Source organism: Aspergillus saccharolyticus, assembly GCF_003184585.1.
Source record: "Aspergillus saccharolyticus JOP 1030-1 unplaced genomic scaffold BP01scaffold_7, whole genome shotgun sequence".
NCBI lineage: Eukaryota > Fungi > Ascomycota > Eurotiomycetes > Eurotiales > Aspergillaceae > Aspergillus > Aspergillus saccharolyticus.
In genome coordinates, this window is record NW_020290617.1 from 933,107 (window position 1) to 952,390 (window position 19,284).

General features: G+C 52.0%; 8 protein-coding genes across 8 annotated transcripts; 4 read left to right on the plus strand and 4 right to left on the minus strand.

Annotated features, from left to right (window-relative positions):
- Positions 1-17: 17 nt before the first annotated feature.
- BP01DRAFT_354841 (RING-H2 finger protein) lies at positions 18-2,428 on the plus strand. The gene is made up of 4 exons (XM_025574538.1): positions 18-420; positions 504-894; positions 952-1,540; positions 1,592-2,428. Exons 1-4 carry the CDS (start codon positions 124-126, stop codon positions 2,013-2,015), a joined length of 1,701 nt encoding a protein of 566 aa, XP_025433612.1. The 5' UTR covers positions 18-123; the 3' UTR covers positions 2,016-2,428.
- A 2,434-nt stretch (positions 2,429-4,862) lies between these two features.
- Positions 4,863-6,271, plus strand: BP01DRAFT_380834 (aspartate aminotransferase; the record flags this gene model as incomplete). The annotated part of the gene is made up of 4 exons (XM_025577249.1): positions 4,863-5,042; positions 5,089-5,220; positions 5,274-6,116; positions 6,176-6,271. The coding sequence occupies 4 exons, from the start codon at positions 4,863-4,865 to the stop codon at positions 6,269-6,271; spliced, it is 1,251 nt and encodes a 416-aa protein (XP_025433613.1).
- Positions 6,272-6,380: 109 nt separating this feature from the next.
- Positions 6,381-7,783, minus strand: BP01DRAFT_291830 (putative SNARE protein (Ufe1); the record flags this gene model as incomplete). The annotated part of the gene is made up of 4 exons (XM_025571670.1): positions 6,381-6,621; positions 6,691-6,897; positions 6,967-7,514; positions 7,661-7,783. 4 exons carry the CDS (start codon positions 7,781-7,783, stop codon positions 6,381-6,383), a joined length of 1,119 nt encoding a protein of 372 aa, XP_025433614.1.
- A 492-nt stretch (positions 7,784-8,275) lies between these two features.
- BP01DRAFT_380836 (uncharacterized protein) lies at positions 8,276-8,665 on the plus strand (the record flags this gene model as incomplete). Its single annotated transcript, XM_025577250.1, has 2 exons — positions 8,276-8,371; positions 8,432-8,665. The coding sequence occupies 2 exons, from the start codon at positions 8,276-8,278 to the stop codon at positions 8,663-8,665; spliced, it is 330 nt and encodes a 109-aa protein (XP_025433615.1).
- A 2,292-nt stretch (positions 8,666-10,957) lies between these two features.
- Positions 10,958-12,638, minus strand: BP01DRAFT_390152 (uncharacterized protein). Its single transcript, XM_025577972.1, has 3 exons — positions 12,246-12,638; positions 11,699-12,177; positions 10,958-11,629 (listed from the first exon to the last, which is right to left on the minus strand). Exons 1-3 carry the CDS (start codon positions 12,390-12,392, stop codon positions 11,074-11,076), a joined length of 1,182 nt encoding a protein of 393 aa, XP_025433616.1. The 5' UTR covers positions 12,393-12,638; the 3' UTR covers positions 10,958-11,073.
- Positions 12,639-13,055: 417 nt separating this feature from the next.
- BP01DRAFT_336430 (alpha/beta fold hydrolase) lies at positions 13,056-14,276 on the minus strand. The gene is made up of 3 exons (XM_025573241.1): positions 13,786-14,276; positions 13,358-13,711; positions 13,056-13,257 (listed from the first exon to the last, which is right to left on the minus strand). The coding sequence occupies exons 1-3, from the start codon at positions 14,161-14,163 to the stop codon at positions 13,081-13,083; spliced, it is 909 nt and encodes a 302-aa protein (XP_025433617.1). The 5' UTR covers positions 14,164-14,276; the 3' UTR covers positions 13,056-13,080.
- A 1,501-nt stretch (positions 14,277-15,777) lies between these two features.
- On the plus strand, positions 15,778-16,142 carry BP01DRAFT_354844 (uncharacterized protein). The gene has a single exon (XM_025574539.1). The coding sequence runs from the start codon at positions 15,801-15,803 to the stop codon at positions 16,071-16,073; it is 273 nt and encodes a 90-aa protein (XP_025433618.1). The 5' UTR covers positions 15,778-15,800; the 3' UTR covers positions 16,074-16,142.
- Positions 16,143-18,120: 1,978 nt separating this feature from the next.
- On the minus strand, positions 18,121-18,894 carry BP01DRAFT_390154 (uncharacterized protein; the record flags this gene model as incomplete). Its single annotated transcript, XM_025577973.1, has 2 exons — positions 18,452-18,894; positions 18,121-18,286 (listed from the first exon to the last, which is right to left on the minus strand). Exons 1-2 carry the CDS (start codon positions 18,676-18,678, stop codon positions 18,121-18,123), a joined length of 393 nt encoding a protein of 130 aa, XP_025433619.1. The 5' UTR covers positions 18,679-18,894.
- Positions 18,895-19,284: the final 390 nt, after the last annotated feature.

Sequence of the window (19,284 nt, forward strand, 5' to 3'; positions counted from 1 at the left end):
CCCCCCCCCCCCCCCAAATCTCCATACTTCCAGTCTCCTCCGCTGTCTCCGTTCGCCTCGTCACTGTGGGGAACAACCCGGCCATTCCTCAGCATCATTCATCGCTAACGGAGTGATTCGCCGATGGGTCCTCCCCGACACAACCCACTTCCTTCTCTCTCTTCCACTTCTTTTCTTCTTCTAGGCTCTCCTCCCCTCATCGTTCTGTCCTCTCTTCTACTATTTCTTCTTTTCTCGCCCACTGTCGTTGCAGAAAACTCGGCCGACTGGACGGTGCGGCCGTCCAACAGCTCGGCGGATATCTCGTGGATCGGACACTCTAGATTCCTGCTGAATAGCTCCCAACTCCAGCTGTCCGCATCCGTGATTTTGGCTCCGCTGACCCAGGCCCTCGTCAACCTCACCGACTTGGAACTCACAGTAAGCCGTCTCCGCCTCAAGAATGCTCAGGAAGGACGACAATGTGCGTATTACGGAGACACCGATGGACTGACCCGAGCTAGAATTTGCGTATTACGGGTAGCCTGGTCGACGTAGACGCCACCAATTCGCTTTCTTTAAGTAGCCAGGATATCGCTGTCATCAGCTGCGACTCTTCTGCATATCCTGGAAACTTAGATGCGAGTGCTACCGTGAGAAACGTCCTCACCGCGCAGCAAAAGGCAGCCGCGGTGATCCTGTACAGTGCATCTGCAACACACTGCTCTTATTCACCATCCGGGTCATCCGTCGACCAGTACGACAACGTTTTTACTGTGCTGAACAAGGCACTCTCCACGCAGCTTATTTCTCTGGGAAACGGCTCGTCTACCATCTATCCCAAGTCCACCAACATGTCGTTCATCGCCTCAACTTCGAACCAGGTCGGGTCCACCGGCGATAGTCCCAACACTGGTATGTGTTCGTGGTCTAAATGATGCAGACTCTAAGCTGTGACTGACCTATGCACAGCGATGATCATTCTGTACACTATTACCGGAATCATCACGGCACTCTTCCTGGCCATCATCATCACCGGAGCAGTCCGGGCTCATCGTCACCCTGAGCGCTATGGGCCGCGGCATACGGCAGGACGACCCCGGCAAAGCCGAGCAAGAGGCATAGCGCGAGCCATGCTTGACACGATCCCGATCGTCAAATTCGGGGACAACAACGAGCACGACGGCAAGACCGATGCGGCCAAGGGAGATGTAGAGATGGGAATGGGGTCTGAGACGCAGTCGCGTGAGACTCTGGAAGAGGGACATGAGCCAACCACCGTGCCAGCAACTAGGACTACAGACCGGACGGATGAGGTCTCCGCAGCTGTATCGCCTCATTCTCAGGAAACGCCGGGGACTGCGCCGCATTCCACGGACAAGCCACGCAGCACAGCCCCCGATGCGGGAACGACCACGGATTACCCGAACTTTGCCTGCCCAATCTGTACCGACGACTTCGTCAAGGGCCAGGATCTGCGCGTGCTTCCGTGCAACCACCAATTTCATCCCGAGTGTATTGATCCCTGGTTGGTGAATGTGTCTGGCACTTGCCCGCTCTGGTATGTCTGTGTTACAGTATGACTGCTGAGCTTTTGCTAACGAACGCCTAGTCGGATCGATCTGAACCCCGCGCAACCCGAAGGCGAAGAAGGACAAGGTGCGGGCGACAGCCACGCGGAGACAAGTCCCGAGATGGCCACGTCGACGCCCGCCGCGCCCGAGGGCAACAGCCACCAGCACCGCCACCGACGTCTGAGCAGTTACCTTCACCACACGTTGAACGCCCGCCGCATGCGCGATGCCAGTGTCGAGGAGCGTCTGGCTGCTCTGCGCAGTGTCCGGGAAGAGACAACGCGCCAGGACTCCTCCTCCGGCCCAGCCGAGGAGAATGATGAGCACCGCCGCCGACGAAATGGCCTGACGAAACGACTGCGCGATCGGTTCCGCGTCCGCACCAGGGCGCACGGAATGGAGCCGACCCCAGAGGAATCGGTTGAGTCCTCGCCCGCTGCTGCTGCTGCTGCTGCCACCTAACGATATACATACGTGGTTTATCTTTTGTTCTCGGTCTGTACATGTGATATTGTCTGTATTCTGAGCACTGCGCGCAAACGATGCATTTTTTCTTTTTTCTCTTTTTGGTCTGTGAGATCAAACACGGGTACATAGTCCATGGGCCACGATGACGATGACGACGACAATTTTGACAAACGCCAAAGATGATGACGATCATGGGATGCTGTTACATAGCGCAGCCTGGCTGCTAGCGGCTTTCTTTCTTCTTGCTTCATGTTCTGCGGAATCTGGTTCTCCTCTGCGTTGACCGTGTTTGGCTAGTTTGATACATGGTTTGGGCAATAAACGGCGTTTGAGAAGGGGGTTTGTTTGGGTGTTAGGATTATTTTGTACATAGGACTACTCTATGAAGATGATCTGATGCAATGGTACATTCCCATTTGTGAAGTAGTGTATGTGGATTCTGTTCTGTACTTGTAGTTGCAGACACTAATAGCCTGTATCAGTCCACCAGGTGGTGCGTACAAGTGCAGTGCCCTGTTCAGTGCATAGTAGGTACCCCGCAAGGGCTACCTGTTCGTCATGTAGTTTTATCAGATTCACCAAACGGCAACTCGACCCAGCGAGCGAACTCATATTCACTCAACATGAGGGGTATTGCACTGGGTAAGGTACCTTCAGAGCAATCGAAGCAAAAATCTGAATCCACCCCTCCCCTCACTCATAAAGACTTCCCCTAACTGGAAATGACTTTCCTTCAGGCACTATGAAAAGATTTCAACTGAGCCACGGTCCACCTAGGTAGGTAAGTAATGAGGTAAACCTCCCGCGAAGACATCAACACATTTCTACATACAGATCAATTGGAGAAAGGCCTGCCCCTGAACCTGACTAACCCCACGGCTGCCCCCCGCACACCGTGGCACACACCTCGAAGATTTCCGACCGTCCGTTTCTTTTTCCCCCATACCACGGAGTGCATCAGAGATCCCGGCCCGATCGTCTAACCTTCACTTGAACCTTCCAAGCCCCCCCGCCTAACTTCTTCCTCATGCTGCAGCCTAGGGTTCAGCCACAATTCACTGCACTAAAGTTTCTTACTCCCAGAGAATGGAATTGGAGAATTTGGACCCAGAGACCCCAGAGAGATAGAGCGTGAGGGGGCCCGCCCGGGCCCTGCCCAAGGGATGCGGTGGGATGTGGGGGAAGAGGGCGTTACTTTACGTACAGCACAAGAAAGATTTCCGATTCGGATTCCGGGATCCGGCAAGGCTAGGAGAATCGAGCTGATCCGACCCCACGGGGTAGAAGTGTTTGCTAAGTTCTGAAAGGTGAATATTTTCCTCAGCTTCAGCGGAGAATTCTTCCTGTTTGATGGTTGATGGAAAGTTGATTCCTTCGGATGCTGCTAATACACAAGGGATTGAAAGGATGTTTTCAATATGTGGGTTCGAGTATCTTTTGAAGCGTTTACGGAGTAGAAGTGGGTTAAGTGTTCAAGATGTGGTTGTGTGTTTTTTTTTTTAGCGGGATTTGAGGTAGATGTGGCTGGTAGGGGAGATTTTTGTTTAGATTTGGGTGTCGTGGTACTAGTTTGGGCTGGGATGCTATTGCCAGTGAAATGTTGAGATATGAATGTAGTAGGAAGTGGGAGGTGTTGCTGAAGCCAGTGCTTAGTCCTGAGTATGGAGGATCTGTTTAGTTCGAGCGGTGATTTACTTCAGGTTTCGAGTGGGGGAACTAGTAATAACTTGTGCAGTAAATATATATTTGCATGTCTACTCCATAGTAGTACCTGGCACCATCGTTACCCCAACGGAGTGAGGGGTTTCAATCGGCGATCGAATTCCGGGACGCGATAGAAAGACTCACTCACTGGCAACAACAACAAAAATCCCGCAGGGCGGGGACACCCTCAGTGGGGTAAACGTTAAAAACAGATGACACATCGGTGATTCCAGCCCGCGGTGATTGGCGGGGGTTTCTCCAGCTCTCGGTTGGAGTCGGCCAGACTGTCCAAGTGCGGTGGCTGTTCTCTTTGCCCCGGGGCCCCCGGCAAAAGGATTGAGAAATTGAAAGGGAAGAATACTCATTGAAGCAGAGAGATTAAGAAAGTACTGTTCGGTGGCTGACGACTGCAATTGATGCGGGTGGGCAGTGGGAATGTTGTGGGTGGATGAAAACGGAGGTTGTAGGTCCAGCTGCAGTACGGGGTATACTATCTATCATTCATCTGATGGATGGAAGTACGCGGAGTATTCCTATTACTAGGGATTTCATCTGAGTCGAATCGCTCCGAATGAGATCAGCACAGCAGAGTCAGAACGATGCTCAGGAGCATCGAATTGAAGAAAGAATTGAATTTGGCATAGGGGCAGTTCGAGTTATGTTTATTGTAACTCTACCTCCGTATGTTATGCCGTGGCAGTAAACACATGTGCATGTCGTCATCCATCCTCGGCTTAACATAACAGCAGCCCATCACAATCCCCTCCGTCAATCTCAAGTTAAATATCGGCGATAGACCGAACCTGCTCTGTGTCCAGGTTACTCCGACTGAGTCTTCTGCCTCTGAATTGGATTGCATGGCCAACCATCCACATCGGGATTTATCTGTTTCGGTCAATCGATGAATTGATTGCCGGTGAACGCAAGCAGCAACCAGGCAGGAACTTAAGGTGGTGTGACCTTCACTCATTCCGTTTGCCATACTTCAAAGCTCTCATGGCTCCCTCTTCTTCCTCTTCCTCTCCCACCCCTTTCTCCACATCTTCATCAACCTCTATTTCCATTCCTCAACCACCCTCAGCCTCCTCTATCCTCTCCACTGCTTCCTCTCGCCTCGCCTCCCTATCCTCACACATCATGGGCTCCTACAGCCCTACCGTTTTCTCCACGGCCAACGTGCCCGCCGCCCCTGAGGACCCCCTCTTCGGTCTCGCTCAGGCCTTTCGCCAAGATCCCTCCGACAAGAAGGTCGATCTCGTTATCGGCGCCTATCGCGATAACAACGCCAAACCCTGGATTCTGCCCGTTGTCAAGAAGGTAGGTTTTTTTCCGCCTCTAGTGTGATTACTGCTAACTCGTCTAGGCCGACGAGCTCGTCCGCAACGACCCCAATCTCAACCATGAATACCTCCCCATCAAGGGATTGGCCGACTACACCAGCGCCGCGCAGAAGCTCATGATCGGCGCCGACAGCCCCGCCATTGGCGAGAACAGAGTCCGTCCACCATTTTGCCTGTGCGCTCATTCGAGACTAACACCACGACCCAGGTCTGCACATTCCAAACCATCTCCGGTACAGGCGCCGTCCATCTGGGCGCGCTCTTCCTCGCCAAGTTCCACCCCGCGCGCCCTTCCATCTACCTCTCCAACCCCACCTGGGCCAACCACCACCAGATTTTCACAAATGTCGGCCTCTCACTGGCCAGCTACCCCTACTTCTCCGCCAAGACCAAGGGCCTCGACTTCAGTGGGATGCTGGACGCGCTGCGATCCGCTCCCACCGGCTCTGTCATCCTCCTCCACGTCTGCGCGCACAACCCTACGGGCGTCGACCTGACCCAGGACCAGTGGAAGGAGGTTGCCGTCGTGATGCGCGAGCGCCACCATTTCCCCTTCTTCGACTGCGCCTACCAGGGCTTTGCCTCGGGTGACCTGCGCCGCGACGCCTGGGCGGTGCGCTACTTCATCGAGCAAGGGTTCGAGTTGTGCATCGCGCAGTCGTTCGCCAAGAATTTCGGGTTGTATGGTCAGCGCACGGGTGCGTTCCATTTCGTCTCGGCGCCGGGCGCCGAGGCTGCGGCCAACAACTCCAACATCGCCTCCCAGCTCGCCATTTTGCAGCGGTCGGAGATCTCGAACCCGCCTGCGTACGGCGCGCGCATCGCCAGCCGGGTGCTGAACGATGAGACGCTGTTTGCGGAGTGGGAGGAGGACCTGCGGACGATGAGCGGGCGGATCGCGGAGATGCGCAAGGGACTGCGGGAGCGGCTCGAGGCCAAGGGGACGCCTGGCTCGTGGCAGCACATCACGGATCAGATCGGCATGTTCAGCTTCACGGGGTTGACGGAGAGCCAGGTGAAGACTCTGCGCGAGAAGTGGCATGTTTACATGGTAAGTTTTTTTTTTGTGTGTGTGAGGTGTCTGGGGAATTACCTACTGACGTACGACAGACGAAGAACGGCCGCATCTCGATGGCGGGTCTGAACACGAATAACCTGGATTACTTTGCCGAAGCGGTAGATAGCGTTGTGCGGGAGACGTCATGATTGCGGTAGCATTTAGAACATACAAACATAAACCATGGGTTTCGGGGTTATCAGAATGCGAAAGAATTAGAATGATATGTCATATCATAGTGTACATCGCCGATCAGCTCTAGAAGACCAAATCCCATACCACCAACCAGGTACACAGCCCAACAGTCCCCCAAAAGACAGCCTGGGCAGTACTCCGCCGCTCGCTGGCGCGCTTGAGCTCCTTGTTTCCCTGCCCAATGTTGGTCTGCGTATTGGACGCATCCGTGACGAGTTGGTTGATGTATTCCTCCTGGGTCGACAGGTGGGCGACCAGGGTTTGTTGGAGGGAGGAGATTTCCAGCAATGATTTTTCCGCATTTCTATGCAGACGTGACTGTCAGCGTTTTCTGTCTGAGAGGGAGAGAGAGAAGGCGTGAGGATACACATACCGGACTTTGCTCAATGTATCCTCGTAGTATTTCACCATGTGGTCATTCTCCTCGGCAAACAACTGGAGCTGCTCCGGCGTCAGCTCCGCCTCGATGGCATCGAGTTCCGTCTGTTGGAGTTTCTGGCCCTGCGTTTCCCTGGGGGCCAGCATCATCCCGGTTCCCGTGCTATCCCAGGATCTCTTCCCTTCCGCTCTTGCTCCAGCTCTGGCTCCAGCTTTGCTTCCAGCTCCAGCTGCAACCCCACCCCCGGGTCCCCCAGATCCCAAATGTGACTGTTGAGAGAGATACAGAACACTCCTCTCCCTCTCCCTCACCCGCTCCACCCTCTTCTCCACCATCCCCCTCTGTACCGCCACCGCGGTCTGCAGATGCTCCCGTAGAAACCAAATCACCGCGCCGCGCACCTGCTTCGTGTTCTCCTCCGCGGCTTCCTGCGCGCGCTGCTCATCACTCTTCCCGGCATTGTTTTCGGTGGGATCGTCGCCGGCCGCCCACCGAGTCCAATACCCCCCGCGGTGATACTTCTTGTGCAGCAGCTGGGCTTGCGTGTCTTGGCGGAGGGTTTCCGCGGAAGAGAGCGTGGAGATGGCGGTGCTGAGCTGGTGGAGGAGGGCGGAGGTGGAGGTGTCGATTGCTGTTTGGTCGGTTTCTTTTAATTCTTTCGGAGAGGGGATGGAGGGGGAGGAGATGTTGGGCGGCTGGGGGTGTGGGAGTGGGGAGGGGGAGGGGGGTTTGTTATGGGTTTGGTGATGGTTGTTGATGGAGAGGTAGGCGGGGCGGATGCGGTGGAGGTAGGCGAGGAGGGTTGTTATGTGAGTGTTCTGTTTATGGAGTTTAGTTGGATTTTGGTTTGGTGGTTCAAGGTGAGCATTGAAGAGGGGGGAGTGAAGAGTGTAGGCATTAAGAGGGATGGAGAGGCAGGCGTGAAGAGAGGGATGGGGAAGATAGGGCATGGGATGAGACATACAATCCGGTAGGCTTCTTTGAGGAATTCATCTGCCGTTTCAGTAGAAAAGTACCCTTTTGACAGGCGCGGGGCGTTTGGCTTGCTCTGCAGAAGGTTGCGCAGGGTGGGGGTCAAATCGGCCATTGTGATTGCACTGAAAGAGAGAAAGTGTGGAGGGGAGTTTGATGTGGATGATATGATGATGTTGACAACTTGATGGTAGGCGGTGGACTGGCCGAGGCGGAGAGTCTCAGGCCCTGTTGTGTGCATAGATTATGTAAGTTCATAGCCACTTAGCTAATGTTAGTTAGTGCCTTAAGGCATAAATTAAATTGTATACATGCTCTTGTGTTTCCTTCACACAAAGGTCCGGTGATTAGCTGGGTGCGAAGAACTCTCACTGCCTCTGATTAGGAATTCACTGCCGAACTGCTCAGGTCGGTCGCAAGTTGATGAGTCAAGTCCTCAAGGTCATCGCAGCGATGACTGCTTCTATCGCAACACACTGGATTTCTCTCATTCTCATCGTCTCGGAACTTCGCACACAGTGAGAACTGCCTACTTGATCACCTATAATATGCACAAGCTGACAATAGTAGATCACCGTCTCATTTTGTAGCAAGATTGTTACCTCCAATGGGCATCGATACAACGCCAGTTTCATTCATGGATGCCGACTCGACCATCACTCAATCTGGCACCACTCGCAGTGCCTCAACCAACCGCCTATATGTCGACTAACCAGTTTCACAGCGCTGCTCGACATAAACAACAACAACAACAAACATGCAGTCGGTGAGTCTAAGCCAGCAAGCGCCGCTCAGCTCGAACTCTAAGATCTCCGAGCCCACATCCAGCGGGCCTCCCAGCTCCTACACTATCAAGACTCATGGGCTCAATCACTGCCAGCACGGCGCCGAGTGTCCGACCATATCAGACTACAAGCGGCTCCAAGCAGACATCAACCAGGTCTTCCACAGCAAGTCCGACCAACATCTCGTGACAAGCAATGCCAAAGCTGCCTAGATTCAGACTGAGCAGGCACAGAGCTTACAGCCTTCACACCCGGCCAAACGAACCGTTTGAACACACTGCAAGAGTGCATACAACAGCAGCCAGGAAATCATGCTCCACAGCCACTTTACTCCCAGACATACCGGACGACATGCACGGGGGCGCAAGCCAGCTGCGTGACATCGGGCGCGACACGGAGGTCTTGTCTAGCCTCGCGTGCTGGACCGAATCAATCTTCTTCACTCTCTAGCGCGACCCGATGGCCGCAGTATCCTCCAGGAGATTCGAGTGCGAGCTTCTCAAGATGCCGTGATACTCGAGGGCTCAGGCCCGGGTATTGAGCAGCTTATTTGGCTTAACACCATCAATAACAATCTGGTTCAATTGGCTTCTAGTCGGTATTTACAAGCCATGCATGCAGCGCAGTCTTCTGCACAGAGACCAAGGTGCATATCTTACCGCAGGCCACCGCTCCAAGGATCAGCACGAGCCAAAAGAGTATGCTTGTGCCGTTAGTGCTGGAAGGAGATGCATCCACAAATGCACGAGGCTGTTCATCTTTCATCTATGGTAATGTAAGGGAGGTTAGGTTGTAAGGCAGAAGAACAGCGACTCCACCTTCCCGGCCCGACCCACCAGGCAGACAGAAATCGCGGGATTTGCAGCTTGGTTCGGCAAACTGTTCAGGTCCACTGGTGTCAACATGCATTGGACTCTATGCATTTGTAACTGCTCTTACCTGGCTACTGCAGTTTACAGTACACACTCTCCCCCTCAGCTCATCAACATCTCCCAATCCATCGTCGAGCAACAACACGACACCCGATCAACATAGAAACCCCTATAGATAAGCCACTAATCTACCGAGTTTATCAAATGACGAGAATATCAACTTTAAAAAAAAAGGAGCATCTATTCAATACCAAACCTAGTAGTCAGAATATCTATCCCTCAGCCCTAAGCACACAACACTTGAAGAGTATTTAACCCAAGACACAACAAGTACATAACATACATCTATCCCCCAACCCCAATCCATTACCGCAAGAACCTCTCCACCCTCGTCTCCGCCCCCGCAACAACCATCTCCCAATGACACCCACAAACCGGACAATCCACCACCAGACTCTCCCGCAGCGCCTGACTTCCCCACCACCGAAAGCAATCCGTGTGGAAATCCACCCCACAACCCGTGCAGTGCCATTTCAGCGGACTCCCGGGGGCCGGCGATTCCTGGCACAGCCCGCAGAATCCCTGCACGGTGTGCGCGTGGGGGTTGCAGCGGACCATGCAGGTTGGGGTGTGTATATGGAGGGTTTGCGGTGGGTATGGCATTTTAGTTTTTTTTTTTTTTTTTTTCCTTTTTTTCTTTACTGGTAGTGGATGTGGGAGGATGAAAAAGACTACTACTTTGATTCAGAGTCCTGGGTAAGCTTCAGACTCAAATCCTGCAAGTGGGCCGGAGCAGATGCAGCTTGGTAGTGCCGCAGGGGTCCAGGGGCCTGCGTGGCTGAACTGGAGGCGTGAGATTGTTGGGTCTTGTGCTTGGGGGGTGAGCTGCTTCGCAGTGCTACTGCTGCTGGCTGGGAGGTTCTGTGGTATGTTTGGTTGAGTCCGAGGGCGGTTGACGGGGGCGATATCATGGGAGTCTTGGTCCCTCAAGTATAGATTATACTGAACGAGACCCAGAATCATCTTTGGGTGTTTTCGGAGTTGATTTCCAGATGGGAAGTTTAGATAGATAGCTAGGTTGCTCGACTGTTTGTTTACTGCGTTAGAGCTTGGGCTGATGCATACGCTGCGAGGGTTTTATAGTTGTGTCGAATTCATTGGATGATGAACAATAGGATTGTATGCTGGTTGGACAACGGATTCTTTGACAAGACGGTGAAGGCAAACCCCCCAGACCGAGGTCAAGTAGTTGCCGCTCTTTGTTTGGAAAAATGGCCATCCCATTGGTGGCTGAAAGACATGCTAAAAGACAAACAGTGGGGAATTAATATTGTTCTTTCAGAATCTTATTTTCCAGTCAAACAAAGCCAGCTCTGCAGTTCAGTAGCATATACATCCGTAGAAGCTCTGCTTTCTCAAAAAGGGAGGATGCTGACATGCACTTATTATAATGTGTCAAGACACTAAACGACGGACTTTACTTGTTGACCGCGAAGCCACTTCAAATGTAAGGCATCAGGCAAAAGAGAGATTGAGACAGATAGAGACTTTCTGCTACTACTACTCAATCAAAGCACCTTAATGCGAAGACTGCCTCATATCATACAAGATTATACACTACATATATACAACCACCCAACCACCACAAAGACCAAGACAAAAGGAAATGAAGAGGAAACCCCCCAGATACGCCTCACGCTATAAAACAGCCAGCCAAACAGCCAAACAGCCAAACAAAAGGTAAAGCACTACCCTTCCTGCCGAAAATCCTTCTGCACGCGAATGCCATGCAAGGGCAGCAAATCATCCTCCCCGGACGCCACGCTCGTCCTTCCGCGGATCTTGGTGACGGTCTGGCCGCGATCATGCTTCGGGCGCAGCGACGCCTCCATCTTCCGCGGCAGGCTGTCAATCTCGGACAGCTCAGCTTCGTCAGGCAGATGGTAGAACGAGTGGCGGACAACGGGGCCGGTGGAAGAGGTCGTGCCCCCGGCCCCGCTGGTAGATAGCGGGATGTCGCCCGCGGCCACGTGGCGGCTGCCGAGTTGGGTGGCCTCGGACTTGACGGAGAGGTGGTTGGCGGAGTGGCCGGTGCTGCGGAAGATGGCGGGCATGACGGCTTGGATGCCCAGCAGGCGGGCGCCGAGTTGCAGGGCGGGGCGGATGGTTGGGAGGCAGGCGGACACGATCCCAGCTGACATCTCGATGGCTGTCCAGCCGACGGTCGGGGCCAGGGTGTAGGAGCTGTCGGCGGTGGTGTAGGAGAAGAGGACCGTGAAGCGGTACGCGGAGGCAAAGACCACGCTGTGGTTTGTTGGTTAGCTGATTGGTTTGGAGTGGATGCTTGTGCTGGGGGTAAGAGGTAAGACTTACAAGAACCCGAGACCAAAGGCGATGGTCAACGCTAACTTCTCCGACAGGCGGAGCTGCAGCTTCCAGACTTGTGGTAAAGGCAGGAGAAGGATCACCAGATCGGTCGTGATGGTTGAAGTGGCGTTGGCGATCCAGGTGCCGACCTGGGAGATGCAGTGGCCGGGTAGACTAGGATACCAGAGTTTCTGGACAGGAACACAAATGAAAATGAAGAGAAAGGTGATGCAGATGACCCAGCAAATGATAAAAGTGCCGATGATATAGGCCCAGCGCTTGAAGTAGGGAAAGTGGAAGATGCGGTAGTACATCAGCAGGATGCTGAGCTTGGTCCAGACCAGGTTGAAGACGTAGAGGATCTCGGCCACAACCAGGAATTTGGCGATGAGGATGACTTGTTCAGTAGATAATTGGTCAGCGTGAACGCCCATGCCTTCATGAATCATGGCATAGATGAATCCGACCACGACGAAGTTCCACCCCTACATGATGGTGGAATTTGTGTGTTAGTCTGGCTCTCAAGGCTCGGGTGACTGGGCATAGTAGATACCATCGAAAAGATAATCATATAATCATCCCACCAAAGTTTCTGCTTGCGTTCCAAACGAGAGACAATGCGCAGCACAACACACAGAAAGGCAAGCACCGTGACAGAAGTGGTGGTGGCCGTAGCCCACTGCTGTTCATCGCTCGCCATGACCACTACCGGGGAAGAATGGCTGGCCAGGGAACGCCAGGTGCGAGATTCCAGGTACTTCTGGGGTGGGCAGGCGATCACTATTAATATGGGAGCCGTGCATGGACAAAATCTGTGGTGGAAGACCCACTGCCGAAGCGGCCGATGAACGCTACATTTGGGGATGGTTATTTTTTCCCAAGGGGAGGAGGGGTCTTCGCCGCGTGGCCAACGACAAATTAGTATCGTCTCGAACCGAACTGGTGGGAATCTTCAGTGGAAACGAACGAGAACACGAACTCTTAAAGTTTGATGGAGCCCTTGGAGTTTACACGAGCCGTCGCCACCTGTCAGTGTCAAAAATTGCCAGTCAGATCCACTGTCACTCCCAATTAGGGCTGGACGCAGCCAAGGCTTGAGAACTTGATTCAACCTTCGGCCAATTTGCGCCGGCTTCAAGTAGTCGGAGGCTCGAAGCCACTAGGAGACCCAAACTCGAGGTCGCCCCATCCGATGGGTCAATTCTTTAGCAGTTTTGGGGTTTGGCATGCAGCTCGTGCCTGAGCTGTTCAACTTTCTTCTGGGACTAACCCCGTACTACTGAGAACCTAAGTACTTTTTTTTCTAAAAAAGAAAAAGAAAAACTATCTGCACTTCTGCAGTAGCCTAAGATTGTGTAGGTATCTTCGCTTCCCCCGCCGCCAGCCACTCAGGCACCATAGCGAGTGACCATCTCACGGATCGCCGCATTAACCTCCCGCGGATGCGTGGCGTTCAGATAATGCGCGCCCCCCTCCACCATCTGCAATCTCGCCTCCTTACTAGCGGAGAACCTTTGAATCTGCTCTGCAGGGACCGTGGTCTTGAAAGGGAAATCCTCCGTCCCCTGAAAAGGAAATTATTCGATGCATTAGCGATTTTGGCTTTCGAGAAGACAGACGCTTCTACCATGAATGGGGGAATGGATGAACAAGGAGAGTGCTCACCTGTAGCCAATACACCGGGCACCGCACATCTTTCAACCGCAGAAGCAATCCATCCCGGGTCAACAGGCACATCAATGCCATGCGGACCTTCTTGCGACCTTCCTCCCCAGTGTAGACCTGCTTGAGCGTCTGCACCCAGAAATCGGTCGTCTCGGGGGTTCCCGACGCCCCGAAGCCGATCCCGGCAACCATCCCGCACCAGACGTCGTCGACCACAAAATCCGGGGTGGGAGTCTCGCTCGACCATTTCTCCAGGAACGGGGTCAGCAAGGTGACAGGGTCCCAGCAGTCCTTGGTGCGAGAGTCGGCCGACTCGTAATCCATCGAAGTACCCAGAGGCAAAATGCCAAGAATCTATCAATAGTAAAAAGGATCAGCACGTCAGTCAGGTCCATCGACACGAAAAGAGTCAGTCTGGAAGAACGGACCCTGTCTGGTGCCAACAGAGCCATGCGTGCTACAACCCATCCCCCCTGGCTGGTACCCAGAGCGAATGCCTGTGGGATCCCCAACTTCTCCATCACCTGAAGGGCCATGATGGCCGAGTCCCAGTAGGTAAAGTGCTCGGCGGCGGGCGCCAGACAGCGGGTGGCGCCATGGCCAAGGGGCTCGATGGCCAGCAGGTTGGTCGTGTTGGTCAACTCGACATCCTCGAACTGCGGGCGGTAGAGCGACACGGTCATGCACATCGAGTTGATGAGCACGCAGGTCGGCTTGGAGGGGTCATAGGTGTTGTGGTTGGAGAGGGCATAGCCGACTTCAATGCCACCCAAGTGGGGAACTGTGATGGTTTGTTGAGCTGCCATATCATCAAATGTGGTGATTGATGGAATGATGCAATGTGCGCAAGTCTCGATAAGAAGGAAAAGGAAGAGAACCTGGCAGCCTGGAGGAACTTATGCTTGGAATGGAAACTGAATGCGAAGGAAATCTTTAATTAAATCAAGTCTCCGCAGTATGAAGTGAACTACTTTAGATTTATATTATGAGGATCTCTTCTTTGTCTCCCTCCAACACACGACTAGAACTGCATCACCCCTGTGAATCCACTTCTACCGGCCTCAACATGCCACGCACGATGCGACACCAGACCTAGGCGACCATGTCTACGGCCGAGGGGTAGATCTGTGCAGTCCAGGGAGTGTGCGAGTAAAAAGGAGAAGTGGTGACAGTCGAGTCCACGGAGTTGCCCCCTCATTTGGGGCGATTGACTCCACCGTGGACCAGGGCAACGGGTTCCTGATTCGACCATTGCCGATTCTGTCTCTCGCATCGTGGCATGTCTTCAGAATTTTGTGCTCGTGCCACTGTCCAGTCATGTATACTGGGACTCTTGTTTGGACTTTTTTTCTCTTCTCCTAGGACAGTTCGAGTTTGGTGGAGGCACACAAATCCTTTGTGTGTGTAGTGCGAGAAAAGCATCGCGGTGAATGCGAGGACGGCAGAGTCATGCCCCGCGCTGATTGGTCGGAACCACGAATAACATTCTGACGGTCGTTTGGATTCCCTCATGAGCCGTTTCAAGTTAGGTAGTCATCCTTCAGAGTCACTAGCCACGGTAATTGTCCTGAACACCCACCCAAGACTCCCAGTCTCTTGCCTGAAAAGGTGACTAGCGCAAGAGAGGATTGAACTAAACTGGAAGCGAAACGAGTCTCCTGACGAGCGAGCCAAGATGGAAACTTGGAAATGACGGGGAGAAAAAACGGACGGGAGCAAAACATGGATCAACCCCTGTCAATGTCACCCCCCAATTAAGCTTATTAAATTTGATTAAAAACGACGCTCACCACCCATTGTTCATCTTCGTCTCCATCCACCACATGGCAACCATGTAAGGGTTCCCGGCTTGCTGCAGCAAGAATCCACCGTGATGAGTCTCTGTGCGTGGACCTTCTTCTCATGCAGTAGTCTGGTTTCATAATCCTTGAAAATTCCCTCTTGTGTCCTGCCGCCGCCAGCCGACCCTTCCTCAAGCGTCTCCGATAATTCTCCGAATCTTTGACTCATGCAATGGTGAATGTGAATGGCAATGCACGAAGATCTACAGATAGTCAATCCCAAAGACATCTCTCGAGTACCTTGATTGCAGCCGATGCAATAATGCCGTAGATCATGGCATCTTCTTAACCTTCCTCGGCGCCAAGGGTGGCTGCACCACGTCTTCCTCAACGCGGACAATGCTCGGGATTCATGTACAGTAGGGAGTACATTTGAAGACATATGACTTGCCCAGCTCGGACGCCTACTGTGTATGGCGCAACAGGCCGCCGCTTGGACGCATGTATTAGGTATCACTATTGCACGAGCATCACGCAGTAATTAGTTAATTAGTCAACGTCAAGCAGTTTGTAAGACTCTCGCAGGTGCATAAATACCTAGCTATATCGCCCCTAGGCTTTGTCCCAGCCCCCTTCTGTCCTGTCCCGAGAACTTCGAAACAATGGATTCTAGCAATAGTCTTATTGGCAGCCAAACCAAATCCCACCTTGAAAAACAGTTACAGAAAATCCAGGAGCCTCTTTCCGATCTCAAAGCTAATAGAGTAAACTCCTGGATTGGCGAGTTGAGGGAAACCGACAAGTCATTAAAAAAATTCTTCTTTACGTCGGAGCATCAGACGTTATGCACGCTACCTGGCAAGAAAGGTTTGTACTATCAGCCCGGAATTGTTTATACTATATTCTTTATCGTTCTCCATCTCCAGGCTACCTGAAATAGCTTCAGGTACTATATACAGTAATCTTGAGAACTAGTGGACTTTAATATTTATATTATGATTACTCTTCAAGGTTACCAATATTATCGACTGAAATGTACTGCTGAATACTGAAAACTACTAATATTATAAAGAGACTTTTTCTGGACTATTAGAATTAAGAAGTTTATTCTAAAGAAGAGGCCGAACATACTGAATAGGGATTCTATATAATATAATTACAGTAATAATTATTCAACAGATATTATACTAACTACCTTTATAGGGTATGACCATAACACTATCTTACATTCGGAACCAGAACACAATCAATTCAAATTGAGGAGACATACACAGGTGTCGAACAGTAAACCAGATGTTCACCTTTTTGAGAAGCACATTAAGCGGCCGCCAAAGCGCTCAAGATTAGAATCGCAAGTTTTAGGTACGCAAACCTCTTAAAGTTCGATTTCCTTTGCTTATATCACCAGGTCATCCGACTCTATTCAGTAACGGTGCTTATTAATCCTTCTCTTGCATGCGACGCCATATGATTACTCGGGTCCGGATAATAAGACATATTGTTGATCTGGAGAGACTGTTCATGAGCATCAACTTCCCAGCAAGCGGAAGTCTTTATCATCGCCGATGGTATCAGGAACGGGCCTCTCTGAAGGTTAACCGCGAGCCATGTGAGTCGCTATACGCGCCTTTTCTCTGCAGATGTTAACTTCAGACCAGGGAGTACCCTTTCCGCATGGTTTTGAAGCACCCGCCAAGCGCGTGCTAGAAAGACTGCGAGCGATACGGCAAACTTCGCCTACATGTCGAGAGAGACCTACGAGAAGTCCACCATTTCCAAGCCCTCTCACCTGTTCCGTACCAACATCTCCTCACCAACTATCTGAAGTTAGCGCCGTACCTCGACGTCCCATCCGACCATCGCATGTCTCGTCCGACACCTCGTCATACAAATTTCTCATCTAATAATATCCCAGTCAATGCCTTCAATGACGTGGTAGGGATCATTGACTGGCAACATGCATTTACTCTGCCACTCTGTCTGTGCGCTGGAATCCCCGATCGTCTTCAAAACTGGGACGATCCAGTGTCCGAGACATTATCTAAGCCTGAGATCAAGTTGCCAGAAAGCTTTGACCAACCCATCCTAGAGAACAAGCGACGATGCAACAGACGATGCGGAGACGGATTTTTACTTTGATTATGCTGCATTGACCAAAAAATCTTTATCGGATTGTATGCTTCGAGCAAAGCTTTTCATCATGCACAGGCTTCCTGGGAAGGAGACTCTGTCTCGTTCGAGGTATACCATGTCCCAGGTTCTTGGGAGCTGACCTCTGGCGCCGGATGAAGGGGCGCAGACGGGGTCGGTGGAGTGTGCAGTCCACTTTTCTGAGGAAGAGATGCAAAAATATTCGGAGAAACTATGGCCAAGACAGGAGGACCTACGACAACTGGGCGAGATGAGAGATCCGATTGGGACAGACGCTCTTAAATGGGTTCCAGGTGAGGATGAGATTGAGCGAAGCAGGGCTGTTATCCAGAGCATTCAGGATGGTTTTGATGGAGCATTCGAGCACTGAGATGCAGAAGATGACGATCCGCTTGCATTTTCCTTTTGATGATCATGAAGAGGATGACTCGCTTACTTTCAGCTCTCGATTGAGCGCTGTGTCGTTCCTATACGTCTACGTCAACCAGCCAGCGCCAAAAAAAGGCGCCTATGTATATACAAAGACACGGAGCGGCCACGTACAACCGGGGAGGCCCCGATTCTTTGAAGGTGGCCTTGAGCAAGAACCGGGCTGTTGCATCACGCCAATTCTACAGTACAACAAGACAGCCATCACTTGGAAATAGACTGAATCCTTACAGCCGTCCAGCTAATCTACACCCCATAAATATGTCCCGACCAACCCAAAGCCCATTAATCAATCTGTATTCCACTTCAAAATACAAGTAATCACATTCATCATAAAGAATTGAACTCTCCGGATCTCATAACTCATTAACCCCCCCCCGGTGCCAATACCTAGGCAAACAACTAAACCCTCCCCACCAACGCCCCCAACTTCCCCTCATCCAGAATCTCCCCCTCGGCCAACCGACCCGTCTCCACCATCGCTCCATCCACAAGCTCATACCGGATCAACAGGGGAATACACGGGACCTTCCAGGTCGTGCGGTAGATGTTGGTAGGGTTTTTCCATCTATACCCAGATTAGCTCGTGGCTCATAGCCGTAACTATACACACGGTAAACGCAATCATCGCGAAACGAGATTTTAGAAATAAGGTGGGAATAGAAGCAGGAATACTCCCACCCCATTTACCCCCAACAATCGAAACAGTCAAACAGAAAGAGAGGGTGCATACTCATCCTTCTGCCCAACCTCTACAACCCCCAACCTCGGCGCCTCAGCATCGACAAAAGTCTTCTCAAGAACCGGCCACGCAGCGCGCACGTCCGGACACCACGACTGACCCGTCGTTGGGTCGGGGGAGGTCACGAAGACCAAGAAAAATGGGTCGGTGCTGGTTGGTTCCGGGGGGGGAAGCTCACTGGCGGAGGCGGGGAGGGGGAAGTTTTTGATCAATGGCATTATTCTTGATTCCTCTGGAATAGTTTGGGTGTGAGGATGTGTGGGAATTATAGCTTTCTGAATTTGTTCTGTTCTTTTCTTGTTTGACTGGTGCGCTTCTCTTCTTTGTTTTTTGAGTGCGCAGAAATGGTAAGGTATCTGGATGAGTGCCTGACGACGTCTTTAAAACCGATGGTGGCCGACGGAAAATCCCGCGATGGCGGCATTGGGCCGTTGGATGTCGTGGTTCTGCCGGCAATATTTTTTTTGCTAAAGGTGGGGGAGCGGGGGAATTATGGTTAGCGGTGAAGTAAGACTCGGGGGATTTTTGTCACGTGACTTATGGGGAGTTATCACGACTTATTTTATAGTAACTACTCAAGTCATAATTAACACATCGTTATGGTTAATCATCCGTTGAATTCATAAAAAAAGTATCCCACAGATGTCACCTGTTTATTCCATGACAACAAGCATGGACAAACGCAATACTGTCTGCAGCTTTCCTCAGTGGACGCCTACCGGCAACATGCAGATCCTCTAGGTTTCGGGTCCTTGTACACACGTTCATGTACATTCGCCAAAGCTCGGGTGCTAGTATAACGTACGACATTAGCTGCCCTGTCT

Excerpts from the sequence above, each read along its gene's own strand:
- BP01DRAFT_354844 (XM_025574539.1), top strand. The coding sequence starts at position 15,801 with ATGGATTCTAGCAATAGTCTTATTGGCAGCCAAACCAAATCCCACCTT.
- BP01DRAFT_354841 (XM_025574538.1), top strand. The coding sequence starts at position 124 with ATGGGTCCTCCCCGACACAACCCACTTCCTTCTCTCTCTTCCACTTCT. Across the intron at positions 421-503 it reads TCACCGACTTGGAACTCACA|AATTTGCGTATTACGGGTAG; the intron begins GTAAGCCGTCTC and ends GACCCGAGCTAG. Across the intron at positions 895-951 it reads CGGCGATAGTCCCAACACTG|CGATGATCATTCTGTACACT; the intron begins GTATGTGTTCGT and ends ACCTATGCACAG.
- BP01DRAFT_390152 (XM_025577972.1), bottom strand. The coding sequence starts at position 12,392 with ATGGCGAGCGATGAACAGCAGTGGGCTACGGCCACCACCACTTCTGTC. Across the intron at positions 12,178-12,245 it reads ATATGATTATCTTTTCGATG|GGGTGGAACTTCGTCGTGGT; the intron begins GTATCTACTATG and ends ACCATCATGTAG. Across the intron at positions 11,630-11,698 it reads GCCTTTGGTCTCGGGTTCTT|CGTGGTCTTTGCCTCCGCGT; the intron begins GTAAGTCTTACC and ends AACAAACCACAG.
- BP01DRAFT_336430 (XM_025573241.1), bottom strand. The coding sequence starts at position 14,163 with ATGGCAGCTCAACAAACCATCACAGTTCCCCACTTGGGTGGCATTGAA. Across the intron at positions 13,712-13,785 it reads CTCTGTTGGCACCAGACAGG|ATTCTTGGCATTTTGCCTCT; the intron begins GTCCGTTCTTCC and ends TACTATTGATAG. Across the intron at positions 13,258-13,357 it reads GCCCGGTGTATTGGCTACAG|GGGACGGAGGATTTCCCTTT; the intron begins GTGAGCACTCTC and ends TTTCCTTTTCAG.